This window comes from Macrobrachium nipponense, chromosome 21 (genome assembly GCF_015104395.2).
Source record: "Macrobrachium nipponense isolate FS-2020 chromosome 21, ASM1510439v2, whole genome shotgun sequence".
Classification (NCBI taxonomy): domain Eukaryota; kingdom Metazoa; phylum Arthropoda; class Malacostraca; order Decapoda; family Palaemonidae; genus Macrobrachium; species Macrobrachium nipponense.
Window position 1 is genome coordinate 46331833 of NC_087212.1, and position 16898 is coordinate 46348730.

Sequence of the window (16898 nt, forward strand, 5' to 3'; positions counted from 1 at the left end):
CAACGACGTTGAGGCTCCGAGGCCGACATCGCACAAAAACACGATACACGCACACAAAGCACACACACGGACAAAGGATAAGGGCCGGACACCGGACGAGCAGGGGCGTATTCACGCTCCTGCGACCAGAGAAGGACTGACTATAGGTCATTAGGATGGCTTGGTCTTCGACCCCTGGGGCATAGGCCTGACCTGGGTGCGGCATATAACCAGAATTTTCTGGTCGGACCCGGATCGACATCCGGGAATCTCCTATGAAATGGTTCGAGGTAAGTATCTCGCATCGGAACAAATCTTTGATTGCCATATTTTTGTGAAAAGCCACCGAAGTAGCAATAGCCCTCAACTCGTGGGCTTTCACTTTCAGAAGCTCCATGTCACTTTCACTACACTTTTCATGGGCTTCCTTAACCGTACTTCTTAAGAAGAACGCCAGTGCATTCTTCGACATCGGAAGATCTGGTTTTTTCACAGAGCACCACAAGTTCTCCGAAGAACCTCTGCATGCTCTGGTTCTCTGCAAATAAAACTTGAGAGCCCTGACAGGACACAGGACTCTCTCAGCTTCAGGTCCCACTAGCTCCGACAACCCCTTGATCTCGAACGTCCTCGGCCAAGGGTTGGAAGGGTTCTCGTTCTTTGCTAAGAACGTAGGACTTAAGGAACAAACTGCACTATGATCCTTGAACCCAATATGCTTGCTTATGACTTGAATTTCGCTAACCCTCTTCGCCGTCGCCAGAGCGGTTGGGAAAATGGTCTTCTTAGTAAGATTCCTAAGCAAGTAAACCGCTGAAAGTTCTTTTAGATTGATGTGCCAGGACACCTGTTCCCCTCTCCAGGTGCCTGACACTTCTCTCCCTCCCAGTGTTGCTCCCCAACCCGTGGAGGACGCGTCGGAGAACAACACTAGGTCGGGGTTCCGAAGCTTGAGCGAAAGTCCTTCCGCAAGCTTCTTTGGATCCAACCACCATTTGAGGTGCTTTTTCACTTCTTCCGTCAAAAACAAGACCTCTTCTAGATCTTGTTTGCGTGACCAATTGCTTGAGAGGAAGAACTGAAGTGGTCGGAGGTGCAACCTTCCCAGAGAAACAAACTTCTCCAGTGAGGAAATGGTCCCCAGCAGACTCATCCATTCCCTCACCGAGCATGTTTCCTTCCCTAGAAAGGCCGACACTTTGTCCAGGCATTGAAGTTGTCGCCCCTGGGACGGAAAAGCCCGAAAAGCCACTGAGTCCATCTGAATCCCCAGATAGACTAAGGATTGAGAAGGAGTCAGATGCGACTTCTCGAGATTCACCAGAAGTCCCAGGGACCTCGCTAACGACAGAGTCGTGTGAAGGTCCTTCAGACACCTGTCTTGCGATGAGGCTCGAATAAGCCAGTCGTCTAGGTAGAGAGAGATCCTTATTTCCGCAAGATGGAGCCACCTCGCAACGTTCTTCATAAGAACGGTGAACACCATCGGCGCCGTGCTGAGACCGAAGCAGAGTGCCCTGAATTGGAAAATCTTCCCTTTCAGGACAAACCGCAGGTATTTCCTTGATCGGGGATGGATGGGGACGTGAAAGTATGCGTCCTGAAGGTCTAACGAGACCATCCAATCCCCCGGTCTTAAAGCTGCAAGCACGGATTGAGGTGTCTCCATCTTGAACTTCTGCTTGGTAACGAAGCGATTTAGACTGCTGACATCCAGAACGGGGCGCCACCCCCCTGACTGCTTCGGCACTAGGAACAGACGGTTGTAAAAACCCCGGAGAACTCCGGTCGAAGACCTGTTCCACTGCCTGCTTCTCGATCATTTGATCTAGTAGATCGTGAAGCACTTTCTGCTTTTCTCCCTGATACGACGGAGACAAATCCTTTGGTGTCGAAGACAGCGGGGGTAACATCAGGAAAGGAATTCTGTACCCCTTCTTGACGATGTCCAGAGACCAAGCGTCGGCACCTCTCTTCCCAAGCTTTCGCGAAATGTAGAAGCCTGGCTCCTACCGGTGTCTGAAGGACTTCCCTCTCACTTCTTGCTCTTGGAAGGAGCGGGAGTCTTGCCTCTGAAAGAGCCTCTTCTCGAGGGGCTGGCTTCGAGGAAGAAGAGCGGATCGAAAGGGCTTCGATTTCTTCAAAGCAGAGGACCCAGAAGACGAAGAAGTAGTAGGCTTCCTAGAAGACTGTGCCAGAAGGTCTTGAGTTGCTTTCTCCTGGAGGACTGGCAGCTATGTCCTTTACCATAGACTGGGGGAAGAGATGTTCTGAGAAAGGAGCGAAAAGAAGATCCGCTTTTTGCGCTGGTGAGACCCGACTTTGCAGTAAAATTGCAAAAGTGCTCTTTTCTTAAGCAGTCCCGTGCTGAAATGAGCAGCCAATTCCTCAGAACCATCCCTGACGGCCTTGTCCATGCAAGACAATACACTGGACAGCTCCCCCAGACTGATTGGATCAGAACTCCTGGAACCTGGCATCCCCAATACTCCCAGGCAACCAAAGTCCAAGAAAAATTAAAGACCTCTAGTGTCCTGAAGAGGCCTTTAAGGTGAAAAGTCTAACTCGCTATGTGTCCACGAGACCTTCGAGGAAGACAAAAAAGATCTTCTGGTGGCGTCTACAATACTACCAAAGTCTCCTTGAGCTGAGGCTGGAAGCTTAACTCCGACGTTTTCTCCCGTCTCATACCACATACCAGCTTTGCCACCGAGTCTTGAAGGTGGTAAAGCGAAAGAAGTCTTGCCCGAAGCTTTCCTCTTTTCCATCCAATCATGGACCTTTCTAAAAGCTTGCTTCGTAGAAAGCGACTTCTTCATTCTCACAAAGCCCGAGATCTTAGCAGCTTTGGAAGACGAAAACTGAGAGGGAGGAGTACGTGGAGCTTCAGGTTGGAAAGTGTCTGCAAAGACTACTGTAGTAAACGAGTCAAAACCTTGTAGTCCGTCGAGACTGGAGCCAACTGCTGTTCTTCGTCCACTTCGACGAAAGCGTCACTAATTTCCTCTTCAGACACTGGAGAAGTCGGAGGAAGTAAAGAAGAGTCCCGAGCTTTCTCAAAAGAGAAAGAACGGCGAAGACAAGAAGAGTTCCCAACCCGCCTCCGCTTGTGCTTGCGGAAGTGGAAAACTGACGTCCGTAGGCGCGCGTTTGGCGTCCGAAGCCAATCTACTGGCGCCGACTGAAGCGCGCTCAAACGCCGCAGGTGTACACCTGGCGTCCACTTGTGCGCGCTGAGCCCGTCCACTGAGTGCGCGCCGAGCGTCCACTGGTGCGCGCGAGCGTCCACTAAAACTCGCTGAGCGTCCACTGGCGCTCGCGAAACTTGCACCGAGTCACGTTCGGCGTCCACTAAAGCGCGTTTGACTCCACTAAAGCGCGTTTGACTTTCACAGAAGCGCGCTCGGCATCTAAAGAAACTCGCTTCTTATCCACAAGTTTCGTAGCAGCGGAAACAACCGCTTCACGAGAGCGAGAAACGAATTTCTCGCCTCCTCTAGAAAGTTGCTGGGGAGCAGAACGAACTCTAGAGGGAGACTCAAACGGAGAGAGAGACGAGCGAGGAGAGGGAGAGGGAGAACGCCTCGACCTCTTCACAGGAGATTGTCATCCTTCTTACGGCGACGTGGAACAGTCTCTCTCGAAGGAAAAACATCTCGAAGTTGCTGCTGAAGAGACTGGAGAATCTTGCTGTAGGTGAAGCCTCCTTTTCTGGGGAGGGGCTGATCCTGTGAGCAGGAGAGTGGCGAGGGGACGCCTTCTTGCTACTCCCAGGAACCGCCACTTCACGCACCTTAGAGCGACTGCGGCGCTCGACATAAACCTCTAGGGAAGACTCCGCCTCCGAATAATCCTTACGCTTCTTCTGCGGAGGAAAAGCAGCAAACGCACTATCAGGCGACGAGCAAAGTTCCGGAGAACAAATTGGACGTGAAGCGTCCCGAACGCGAGCCGTCCTTTTCAGCGGACGTGATGCGGTATGAGAGCTCCACCCCTTGCGCGGGGGAGGAAGCTTCAGAAGAAGAAAAGCACTCCTTGAGAAGACGTGCACGCGCACGTCCCTTGGACAGTCTGGGTAGGTTCGTCAGAAGCTGCCGAAGGCACGCCAGATCGGTGGGGGTTCCTCGTAACCCTCCTTCGACTTTCGACATGCTCTCTCCCCGTAATCTGGGAGTCAAGCAGAGGTCTAGGTCTAGAGGCGGAATGAGGCCGATCTGACGCACCCTCCACTACACAAGGGGCACTTTCACTGCACTTCTCTTCACTTTTGCTCTCCAGAGCTAACACTTTTGATTCTAAGTTACGAATCGATTCAAGAATTAGCGATAATGTATTACCTTCTACCGCACTGTCTCAGGGGCCGGAGGCAAACACTACAGGGGTAGGAGCATAATCTACAGAAGGAAGGAGGGTTAGCAGGAGAATAATTTAAATCTTGCCTACCTGAAACACTCCTGGAGGAAGACCTCCTTAACCTATCTCGCTCAAGTTCTTAAGATAGGTTTCATACGCCTTCCATTCCGACTCTGTTAGTCTTTCACACTCCTTACAACGACTTTCAAACGTACATTCATTCCCCCTGCAAACTTTACAAACAGAATGCGGGTCTACTGAAGCTTTCAGTAGCCTACCATCGACAATTCGAACATGGAACAAAATCTAGCGCTAGCAGAACTAGACCCTGACATCTTGATCAAAGAAAAATCAATACCAAATTCAAATCAAACAAAGTCAACGTGTGCCAAGCCACCGATCCAATTCAGATACCAAAGAAAACCAAAAGGATACTCAAGTAGCTAGTAAGTTTCCAAAATCTGGACGGAGGTGCTGCAAACAGGTGTTTCCAGCACCGGCGACAGAAAAATTATGAATAGAAAATGGGAATGATTCCTGATACCCGCCTCCCAGCGGCGGGAATGGGTACTAACCACCTGACTCCCACTGCGTGTGTCGTAAGTGTTTAAATTTCTGTCGGATTCGGAAAATACAGCTATATATATATCTGACAGGTAAGTTTCATGAACAAATTTACTAATTACTGTATTTTTCAGGTAAAATATAAGAGAGAGAGAGAGAGAGAGAGAGAGAGAGAGAGAGAGATTATTTAAGGGCACTAAGGCTGGGATGAGAATGTCAAGAGTTGCCATGTATATAAACTTTAGATTTTAAATATTTTTTATGGTGATTTGAGAAAAATCAACTTTCAAAAAATATTCTCTTATGTACTGTTATTATTATGTGTGATAATCATAGTCAACTAAACATGTAATGAAATATGTTACAATTAATCAGACAAAGCAAAAATTATGGCAACCATCCTCCATGATCTGTCTGAACTTGTTAGAGTAATTATGCTTGCGTTTTTTATGTTTATGGTAAAATAATTTACATTTTCATTAAAAGGTTATGTACAGCAGTCAAAACCTAACAGAAGAGGAGAGAGACAAAGAAGAGTTGGACGTCGATGAGAGAGAGAGAGAGAAGAGGGGGAGAGAGAGATGGAGAGGACGACCGGAGAGAACGAGAGAGTAGAGAGAGGAGAGATAGAGAGAGAGAAGAGAGAGAGAGAGAGAGAGAGAGAGAGAGAGAGAATCTTATCTGCTATGGCTCGAGCACAAAACTATATAGTATTTCATGAATGAATAGCACATTTACGATGAAATGACAAATTTTTAATCAATTTGTATTTTTCATAACTAACAAATCTTCAGCCTTAACAATAGGATAATCTTTTTGTGCCAGCTGGAAATTGGCTAAAAACAATCAGGTTGCAAAGCAAGGAATCTGTGGTACCTCCTCCACCGCACAACACTTCACTGTTACATTGATAAATTCATGATAATAAAAATAAAATGCTGGCAAAGGCATGGGAAGGCAGCGATGGAGCCAGGCACAGGATCAAATGACTAAGATTAGGGGGTAGTAGGAGAGAACTGGTGTCAGGTTTGGGAGGCAGGGAGAGTCAGTGGGCGACAGACGGGAGGGGAGAGGCGATATGCCAGCGCTTTTGGTAATCTTAGTTATGTTTACTTTCTTGAATAATCGATCAGTAATCAATTACTAACTGCGTAGTTAATTAATTAATAAGGTTTAGTTTTTCCCGACCTCTGAGTCATAAGTAGACTCTTCTCGGGCTGGTTATATACATTATAGATTACTATAGAAAATTCTGGCATCTAAGCCTGAATAGATTCATAATGCATGAATAACATTAGCATTTTATATACTCAGACATGTATTTAAAAATAATGTATATACATGCATAACTTGTATATAAAAAACTATATGAAGTCATTTTCGCATTAAAGTATCAAAGAAAATCAGACTCTAGTAACATAAAAATACTGTGCTTCCTCCATGTTTGTCTATGTAAGCTACTACTGTGGTGTTGTCTGACATCAATACCACTGATTGCCCCTTCACCCTCTCCCTGAATTCCTGTAGAACTAGAAACGCTGCTTTTAACTCCAGCACGTTTATATGGAGTTCTTCTTTTGTGCTGGCCTTTCTCATAAAACTTCTGCAAATGGGTCTCTTCCATAATGGTCTAGTTTTTATATTGAAGTCATGAACCTAACATAGAGGGTTCAAGCTCCAGTTGGCTAGAGCGAGGCATTAGTACTTCATCATATCTGGCCACGGAATCCGGGATAATGAGTCAGTGCAGCACAGGTCATGATGACAGATACATTTCTTAATCTTGCTCAGTACGGTGTGAGTATGTGAGGGACCTTCAGCAGGGCCGGGAGTTTCCCATTCTTCAAGAGTGAGGTAGGATGAAGTGACATTGGGTACAATTCTGGGCTAGGCTACTCGAGAATAGCACCATGATGGTTTCTGGCAATATAGGATTTCCCCTTGGAAGGTAGCATATTGAACATATGCCCGTATATTGTAACAGGTCACCGCCTAAGGTGTTTCATGGTTGGCATCTTAGTTTTTACAAAAACACTGACCTGTTTAATAGCTCTCCTAGGGCTGAGGGCTGGCCTGAAGGATTGGATATTTTTTACGTGGCTAGGAACCAATTGGTTACCTAGCAATGGGACCTACAGCTTATTGTGGGATCTGAACCGCACTATATCGATAAATTATTTTCTATCACCAGAAATAAGTTCTCTGATTCCTCGTTGGCCGAGATGGGAGTAGGACATCGGACTACCGGTTTGGCAGATGAGTGCACAAACCACTCGTCCAGAGAAGAACTCATATAATGGAAAAACCATGTAATAGCTGTCTCAGGGGTTTCACCCTTCGAGGAGCCTAAGGATTCCATTTGCGATACTGGAACATCCTACAGGTTATGCAAACTCTAGGTTCTACCTGTTCTGCCATGTCCCGGACGGAAGGATGGGTTCCAGTAATTAAGGAGGACCCAGGATGAGTGACTGATAAAGTTTATCGTAGCACAATCATCGCTACCAGGTTCGTGTGGGGAAGAGGCATCACCGATAGGTAGAATTAATATCTCAAGGCCTGGAGGTTGACCAGTATCCCCTTTCGAACTAATAGTTCTCAGTTTTTGGGTGGAGAGTGTCACCTTGAACGTAACACGACTCCAAAGGTCATTAGCTCACGTATACAGAATGACCCTTTGGCCGTGACTACCTATGTAGTGGACGTTTCTATCCATTAAAGGCATTCGGTCAGTAGACAATGATCTGGTGGAGAGGTTGTCAGAACAGAGGGAAGAATCTCTGTAATTACATGTTTACATGCATAGTGATATACATTGAACTGGTGATTGGGCTATCGCTTCACACTGACTAATCTTCAGATGAATCAGGAGCAGTGAACTGGATGGGACACATAAGAACTCCAATCTGATAAGTGAAAACATACTCTGTATCAGAGTAGCCTTGACGGACTACCACCAGGCACATACATTAGTCCTGTTACATGAAACTGACTGTGGATGGGGGTTCTTCCTCTGACCTTGGTAGAGTGGAAGTACGTACTCAATAAGCAAGGTTTTGACGTAGACTCAAAAGTAGCCTGGAACTTCAGTTCCAGTTGGCCACGGAATCCGGGATAATGAGTCAATGCAGCACAGGTCATGATGACAGATACATTTCTTAATCTTGCTCAGTACGGTGTGAGTATGTGTGAGGGACCTTCAGCAGGGCCGGCTCTGACTTGTCAAAGTACTCTGTGGTTATAGAAAGAACTAAGTCACCTAGAACATTAACGTGGTAGACGTAAAGGAACAGGCCAAACAGAGGCGATCGGGCAAGCCTACTCCTTGTTTGTCAAGTTGTACCAATGAGGTTATACAGAAGATAAGGTCATCAGAGGAATATGGGCCTCCTGGCATTTAAGAAAATCTGTTAAAATGATTGTGACGGCTGGTCTGTGACGGTATCGAAGCTCAAAACTGAGCAATGTTAAGAGGTGTCTGTCTGTTCATTGAAATTTGAGAGTGGGTTCTTTGTTATGAAAACCACTTTCAATTTCCTGTATATATATATATATATATATATATATATATATATATATATATATATATATATATATATATATATATATATATATGGTTGCCCAGAGGTCCTTGGACTCAATTTCCTTGGGTCCTTTGGTGGCTGCTCAACAAAAGGTGTAACTCATCCAGTACCCCTGGCAGGTCAGTTGGTATCTTGTCTAAAATGATGGTATGAATGTGAAATGGAGGAGTTAACTGCCCTCTTTCCTTTTAAAATTTCTGTCTCCTTCTTTACTTAGGGCAGTAAGAAGAGAGTACCATCATATGCTGGAACGGACAAGGTACAGGTGAGTGAAGTGGCCATACTGTTAAGGTTAGTATCAGTAGATACCTATCAGTAGCAGGACATTCCTCTCTTTAGCAAGGGGGAGAGGAATGATAACAAACCTACATGAGTGGATGAATTGGTGGGTTAGGGGAACAGATCTTCTTATCTTCCTCGGACGCAATGAACTATGACATTGTGTAAAAACCCAGAAGTCTGACTCTATGATAATATATCTTAGATTCGGAAATACTGGTCAGTTGTTTCGTAGAATTCTAGTATTCAGAAAACTGATCAAAGGTGGAAAACTCCCAGTTGGTTAATAGTATTTACCTCCCACCAAGGTTAATTGTATCCTAATGTTAAGACCGAAGGTTTGTTTCGTATATGAACAAATGACAAATTTGTAACTAATTTGTATTTTTTATAACTTACAAACCTGAGGTCTTAACATACAAAGGCCCACCTCTAACCTCCCCTCTATCAACTAACCTGGGTTGGAAGAAATACTTACGGGGTCACGAGTTAATGAGGGGTATGTCGGTGGCCCCACATGTCTCGTGACCAAGCACAGATCCCAATAGTCCCTTGCGTACACAATTATTTTAAACTTTACCGGTTTCCAGCTGGCGCTGAGTATTTATCCTAATGTTAAGACCTCAGGTTTGTAAGTTACAAAAAATACTAATTAGTTACAAATTTGTCATATCCAAAAGACGGTAGAAAAATAACTATCCTAATGTTAAGACTGAAGGTTTGTTCCATATAAGAACAAACTGTGCTTTTATTCTCAAATTAGTGATAAACGAATAAAACCAGTATCATTTACAAATACATATCAGGCGTCTAAGGAGATAGGGGCCTATATGCCATTTTTTAAAAAATACAAAAAGGCCATAGTAAAGGAGAAACAAAGGGTTAAAGCTAAAAGTTTGTAGCAGGAAAACCATTAAAGATACTAAGATGAAACTTGCAGCAAGTTATAGATGATGATGTTGGAATTTTTACAGACCCCCAAAATTTGTTCAGGAATGGCTTGCGCGCACACAAGCGCACATCAAAGCAGACAATAAAACCATTAATATTTTTTGGGTTGTAAATGACAATAAAGATGTTTTTGCTATAAAATCATTTCACCATAACCCCTCGCATCCCTCAGAACAAACTATTGTATTATTGGCGCGCATGCGCTCGTAAAAACACACGCAAAAGGGTACAATAAAAAGAACAGTTTTCTATGTTGTAATTTAGAAATAAGGACTTTTTTGGTAAATAGTTGTTTCATTCCGACCCCCACTACCCCCAAAGTCCTAAAATTGTATTCCAGATTAGCAAGCACGCGTCAAAACATACGCACAATAGCAAAGTGGAAGGAATTTACGAGAAAAAAAATAATAAAAATAAAGACATTTTTTCTTGTTACGTTGTTTCATTTTAATCCCTCAACCTTCAGAAGTCCCTAATATGTATTGGAGGTGCACAAGCCCTCGTAAAATCATACGCAAAATAGCAAAATGGAAGGAATTACAGTTTTAGTTTAAGTAAAAAAGAATAACAATAAAGGTAATTTTTTTATTGTTACGTTGTTCCATTTTAATAACCTAACCCTAAGAATTCCCTAATTTGCCTTACGGGAGCACAGGCAAACAGCATTTTCATAGTATGCAACATTACTCAGTACAATGAAAAAAACAATGTTATAAAATTAAATGCAAAATAATGTTGGAAAAAGATAATAATAATTGCATATATGCAAGCAAACACAAAAACAACAAACACAATCTTACTCTAGAGCAATGAATAAGCATTAGAAAAAAATAAGACTGTAAATTGAATGAACAAGGACAAAAACATTAATGAAATGGCAATAAAACAAAATAATTAATAATAATAACACTCTCCTCCCAAATATCTTGCATCTGCTCCAAACGGTTCCCCCCCCCCTTTCCCCTACTGATATGACTTTGTAGTCAAAAAGGTTCTCCTGCACCTCATCATCGCCATCCCCTGCAAATTCATCTTGCTCACAACAACTGGGGCGCTGAATTTACGTAAAAATCAGTGAAAAACACTAGTGCAATACATAAGCGACCTGTAAACATTCACGTGGTATTGGAAGTACTTTAAAAGTATGAAGATACGAAGCCACTGATTGGTGGGTATTACTCTACTCTGCCAAAGCGAGCATAAGTCGGGCATCCTGATTGGCCGTCAAGAAGGCCAATGCGTGTATTTCTGTATCCTTTTACAGAGTCGAGTCGCATAAGTCCCTTTCTAATTAACCGTGCGAGCCAATTTTGGCCATAACCTTTCAGATGAAAAAAACATTGGTTTTCAACCTAGAATAGCTCTTGTAGATATTGGTGCAGGGGCTTATAAGTCATACCATTAGAAAGAGCATGACTAGAGCAATGTTTCATGTTTTTTTCATTTTTCGGGCATATAAGCCCCTCTCTCCTTAGACGCCTGATATATGAAATAGCATTTCATATATTCAGATGTATGTACAGTGGACCCCCCGTATTCGTGTTCTCCGAATTCGCGAATTTCTCTCTGGGCCATATCCACCATTAATTGTGGAAAATTCGTCTATTCGTGGGATTTTCCTACGATAACTAATCAATAATTAGTGTATTTCGATGTTATTTTCATGCCTAAATACATTTTTATGATACAAAAATGATTTACTAATTTTAAAATATTAATACAGTGGTACCTCGAGATACGAAAGGCTCAACTTACGAAAAACTCGAGATACGAAATCTAATACGAAAAATTTTACGGCTCTACATACGAAAATTGCTCAAGATACGAAAGGTTGTTGCTGTAAAGTTGAGATTCGCCCGGACCACCGATAACAATTTTGTAACTTGCGCGCCGCCAACTGAGTAGACTCGCCACCATCCTCCTGCTCTCCCATTGGTTCCTGATGCTAGTCACTGCCATGAGATCCTTCTCTCCTATTGGTCAGCATCCTTCCCATCATGCATCTACTACGTAGCAGCGTGCCTCGGCCACTCGTCCCAGCATCGTTATCGTATGCACATGGTATTCGTTCGTTCTAACGATTTAGTTTATTAACGTAAATTCGTTAATGATTTCGTTGCAGTATATGTACTTTATCGTGTTGTGTGAGAACTTTATTCTACTTATACGTAAATTACGTACAGTATATACATAGTCATGGGTCCCAAGAAAGTTGAAATTCACAGATAGAAGAGGATGCTCTCTTTGGAGATGAAGATGGAGATTATCAAGAAGTATGAAGCTGGTATGCGATTGAGTGTGATCGCCAAGGAATACGGCCAAAATCCGTCGACAATAGGCACCAACCTTAAGCAGAAGGATGTCATCAAAGCAGCTACACCTTCCAAGGGCGTCACTATTTTGTCCAGCAAGAGGAGCCACGTGCACGATGAGATGGAAAGGCTTCTTCTTGTCTGGATAAAAGACAAAGAAATCGCTGGCGATACGATAACGGAGGCGGCAATCTCCCACAAGGCCAGCGCTATTTTCGGCGATTTGATTGCCCAGGCCGAAGACAACGGAGGAGAAGAGACATCAACTCCAACCCCAGACTTCAAGGCTTCGCATGGGTGGTTCGAGAAATTCCGTAAACGGACTGGCATCCATTCGGTGATGCAGCATGGGGAGGCTGCCAGCTCGGACAAGAAAGCGGCCGAAGCCTTTAAAAAGACGTTCGATGAGATGATGACCAAGGAAGGCTACAGTTCTCAGTAAGTCTTCAACTGTGATGAAACAGGCCTTTTTTGGAAAAAAATGCCTTGTCAGACGTACATCATGGAGGAAGAGAAGAAGCTACCCGGGCATAAGCCTATGAAAGTCAAGTTTACGCTCGCACTTTGTTCGAACGCCAGTGGGGATTGCAAGGTGAAGCCCCTACTGGTCTATCATTCCGAGACTCCTCGAGCCTTCAAGGCCCACAAAGTGCTTAAGGAGAAGCTTCCAGTGATGTAGAGGGCTAATGCAAAAGCCTGGGTAACGAGGCTTTTGTTCACGGAGTGGGTAAATCTGTGTTTTGGCCCGACAGTGAAGAAATTCTTGGAAGAGAAGCCACTCCCTCTGAAATGTCTGCTGGTATTGGACAATGCCCCTGCCCACCCTCCTGGCCTCGAGGAAGATATCCTAGCGGAGTATTCCTTCATCAAGGTTCTTTATCTTCTGCCTAACACCACCCCTCTCCTCCAGCCCATGGATCAGCAAGTGATATCAAACTTTAAGAAGCTGTATACGAAACATCTATTCAAGAGATGTTTCGACATCACCGATACCACAAACCTCACCTTGCGTGAATTTTGGAAGGAGCATTTCGATGTTGTCCTATGCATCCGACTCATTGACCAAGCTTGGCAGGAGGTTTCGAGGCGAACCTTGAATTCCTCGTGGAGGAAACTCTGGCCTGATGCCGTATCCGCCCAAGACTTCGAGGGATTCGAAGTGGGCGAAGCTGGTGCTGCAGATTCAGAAACAGTTGACGATCCTGAAACTGTTTTGCAACCAGATCTTGACGAGATCGTTGCACTTGGCAAGTCCATGGGGCTGGTCGTCGACGAGGACAACATCAACGACCTTCTCGAGGAGCACCAAGAGGAGCTTATGACGGATGACCTGAAGAGTTGGAGGCCATGCAACATAACGTTGTTCAAAAGGAGTTCTCTAGCAGCGGCGAGGAGGAGGAGGACGACCCTATGACAATGGCAGAAATTAAGGATGTTCTTTCTGCTTTTCATAAAGTGCAATCGTTTGTTGAAAAAAAGACACCCCGAAAAGGCTTACACAGGTCGTATGCTTGCGCAGTTCGATGAGGCTTGCCGAGTCGTTTCAGGAACATTGCAAAAAGTAGGCAGAAGCAATCTTCCTTGGATCGTTATTTTTTAAAGAGGCCTTCAGCATTAGCAAGAGTAAGCAAAAAGGAAGAACCAAGTGATAAAAAACAGAAAGTTGAAAGCAAAAAGGAAGAACCAAGTGATGAAAAACAGAATGTTGAAAGTGGTGATGAAGTTGAAATTCTGTATAAAAAAAAAAAAAAAAAAAAAAAAAAACGTAAGAGTAAAAAAAAGTTAAATGAAACAGATATGCGAAAGTATTTGGCTTAATTGAATGGTGTTACAATCAAGAACTATTCCTGGCAAATACAAATGTCCAGCTTGATGATAATCTGAATTAAATAAACAAAAGACATGACTCATCCTGCTCGAAGGCTATGAATGCATTCTGGTAGTTGTGAAACACTACCGAAATCTAGTGATAAAACCAGAAAAGAAGAACAAGCTCCTGTATACATTCGATGTTTAGTCAAGTGCGGCAGAAAACAGAATGAAATGATTAGCTAAGTCATTTCTAGTATATTGCCGTTGAAGGATGGCAATGTATACCTACATTGAGCAATCGAAGTGCTACCAGCAAAATTTGAATTAGGCTGCCGTACATGGAAACTAATACATTGCCATATAAGTATACCTCAGACTTTGAACTTAATCCATTCCAGAAAGCTGTTTGAAATATGATTTGTTTGAAATGTGAAACAAATAGCCCCATAAGAAATAAAGGGAATCAGGATAATTTGTTCCAGCCAACCCAAAAAGTCCCGCTTTTCACATCTTTTCTCTTATGTATTATGTGTTTAAAAGTTAAATTAAGAGTGTAAAGTAATAAAATAGTACGTTACATGAAGTAAAATTTTTGTTTCCGTATACGATTTACAAACTGTTTGGTGAAAATGGCGCAGAGGAAGGAGATACAGGAACCCTTTGAGGAAAACAAGATGGTTGCTGTAAGCAAAGGCTGATAACAAAACTAATTTTATTCACATTTTACGAGGATAATCAAAGGAATTGATAGTGTGCGTGTCCGACTGTTTCAGAGAGAGAGAGAGAGAGAGAGATGAGAGAGAGAGAGAGAGAGAGAGAGAGAGAGAGAGAGAGAGAGAGAGAGAGAGAGAGAGAGAGAGAGTGTGTAATCAGCATGTATGATTGTTGTTGACATGTTTACACTTGGATCTTAAGTGCATGAAAGATATTAATCATGCCACAATACATCAGCTTACTATTGGCAAACAGCAGAATCTAAAATAAATATGAGCATTTTGCAAACAAATAAGTAATAAAGTAAAGAATGCAAGAAAAGGAAAGAGAGATTGAATAACTTTTCACAAGGAAGTCATTTAAACAAACAACTGAAGGCACGCAGAAGCAATTGTCACTAGATAGGTATTTTACCGTAACAAAAAGAAGTGATTTGGGCAAATCAAGCGTAAGCGAAAGAAACAGGGAAATAATCATCCTAATCCAGCAGGTAAGTCCTTTCTTCTCTATTGTCTCACTCAGTGCACCGAACACTGACAGCTCAAGTAAGATTCTTTATTTTTTTTTTTTTGCATTTGATTGTTTTCATGTTTTATCTTAATGTCAAATTTATGGTGAAATAACATTCTATTTTTTATGTGACCTGGTACTGCTTTTATGTATATGTTATAGTAAAGATTTAACTCTCTTCTCTCAAAAACATCATGACACATAATAACTTACCCTCTACTATCTCAAGTTAGCTGTGCATCACCCCAATGACGAATGATTTTGTTAATCATTTATGCTAAATTTGATTGTGAAAAGCTTTGTTCTTTCATTTACTATTTAGGTGCATATGGTTAATCTATAGTCTCACTTGGCGACCCAACACTAGCTCAATTAAGACTTGTTTTTTCCCTTTATTGCATTTGTTTTCATATTTTATCATTATGTTAAATTTATAGCAAAATTCCTTTTTTCATGTGAATTGTTATTGCTTTTACATACAAACAGTAATATTTTAACTCCCTCTTCTCTCCTAAACATTATCAATGCTCACTCGTTCAGTCTCATTTCAACTGCGTGTGACGTCACTACGTATATCTTTATGCTAAATTTTATAGTATTGAAATGATTTATTCTTTTGTTTATTTTGTCGAATATGGTTATCATTAAACTATAAACTGTATATGAAAAACATGTTAATGTATAGTTTTTCTTGTAAGACACAGTAGGCCAGTGAATACAAGTATACTATAAGCAAATTAATAGGTCCGTTCGAAGTACGTATGAGCATTTGTTCGACAAGCGATACAAAATTTTCTCGAAAATTTTGTTTAAAAAACAGAATGTTTAACATAAATGTTTAGAAATAACCAACTTACGTAAATAATGCCTTCTTAGCCTATTTGCATAATATACTGGCCAACTTAGGTAAATAATGAAGTAAATCATAGCTAGTAGAAGACACTGTAGTCAACAACAAATATGGAGCCTCTAAAATGAGGGGAAGCCTGCCTCAATAATGCCTTTAATAGGAATAGCAGAATTAATGATCATCAAAGATGACCTAATATAAATTTCAAAAAACAGATTTTCCTGTTCTTGGTAAAACTTGACAACAGTATAGAATCTACAAATCAAATTTGCACTTGAACATAAATATATCTGAAAATCATTCTTCCTTGGTGTACAATCGCTAACATACACCTATACTACCTTAAATTTACTCAAAATAAAAATAACTGCTTTTAGGTATAGGCTTATCATATACAGGTCTAAATTATGCACTGAAAATTTTAAGTGGCACCTGGTAACATATTAATGCCACAGAATGAGCAGACTGTGACAACAGTGTATAAAAATTTTATCAATACACATGCATGTCTTACCAAAGGCACATGTATATACTTACACATCTATGAAAGCTACAAAAACACTTTTGCACTCACCTGATATTTAAGCCTAAGAAGTTGTATACTGAGAACACATAATCTCCACCGATGATCATCCCTAGATAAGTAACAAGTATATTCTTTAGACAGCCAATTATAGTAGTTGTGAGGGCTGAATTGTATTGCGTGCAAAGCATGACAGAAAACATCAGTATGAATCCCATTATACAAGACATCAGGAATTGTACGACAAACCAAGCATCATTCCAACCCTCAAAATCCATTCCCTGTAAAAAATAAAGAAGAGAAACAGCATTAATGACATTTGATAAACTACACTTCAATTAATAATGCCAAGACACAAGATCAAATATAGCATTCTTTAAAATGACATTGTACCTTATATCAGATATGGAAATTTCTCTCTCCAGGAACGCTTACTCTTGCCTTAAGGCTATAACCAGTCCCCATTA

General features: G+C 42.2%; 1 protein-coding gene across 5 annotated transcripts in view; it reads right to left on the minus strand.

Annotated features, from left to right (window-relative positions):
• LOC135198011 (UDP-sugar transporter UST74c-like) overlaps window positions 1-16898 on the minus strand; it is a 229551-nt gene that overhangs the window by 56537 nt on the left and 156116 nt on the right. For 4 of the 5 annotated variants that reach the window (XM_064225354.1, XM_064225355.1, XM_064225353.1 and 1 more), the window contains one exon: window positions 16483-16712. In XM_064225354.1, the coding sequence (XP_064081424.1) occupies window positions 16483-16712 (230 nt within the window). Of the gene's footprint in view, window positions 1-8522; window positions 8726-16482; window positions 16713-16898 lie in introns of those variants that run through there. The other variant, XM_064225358.1, reaches the window with a different exon arrangement.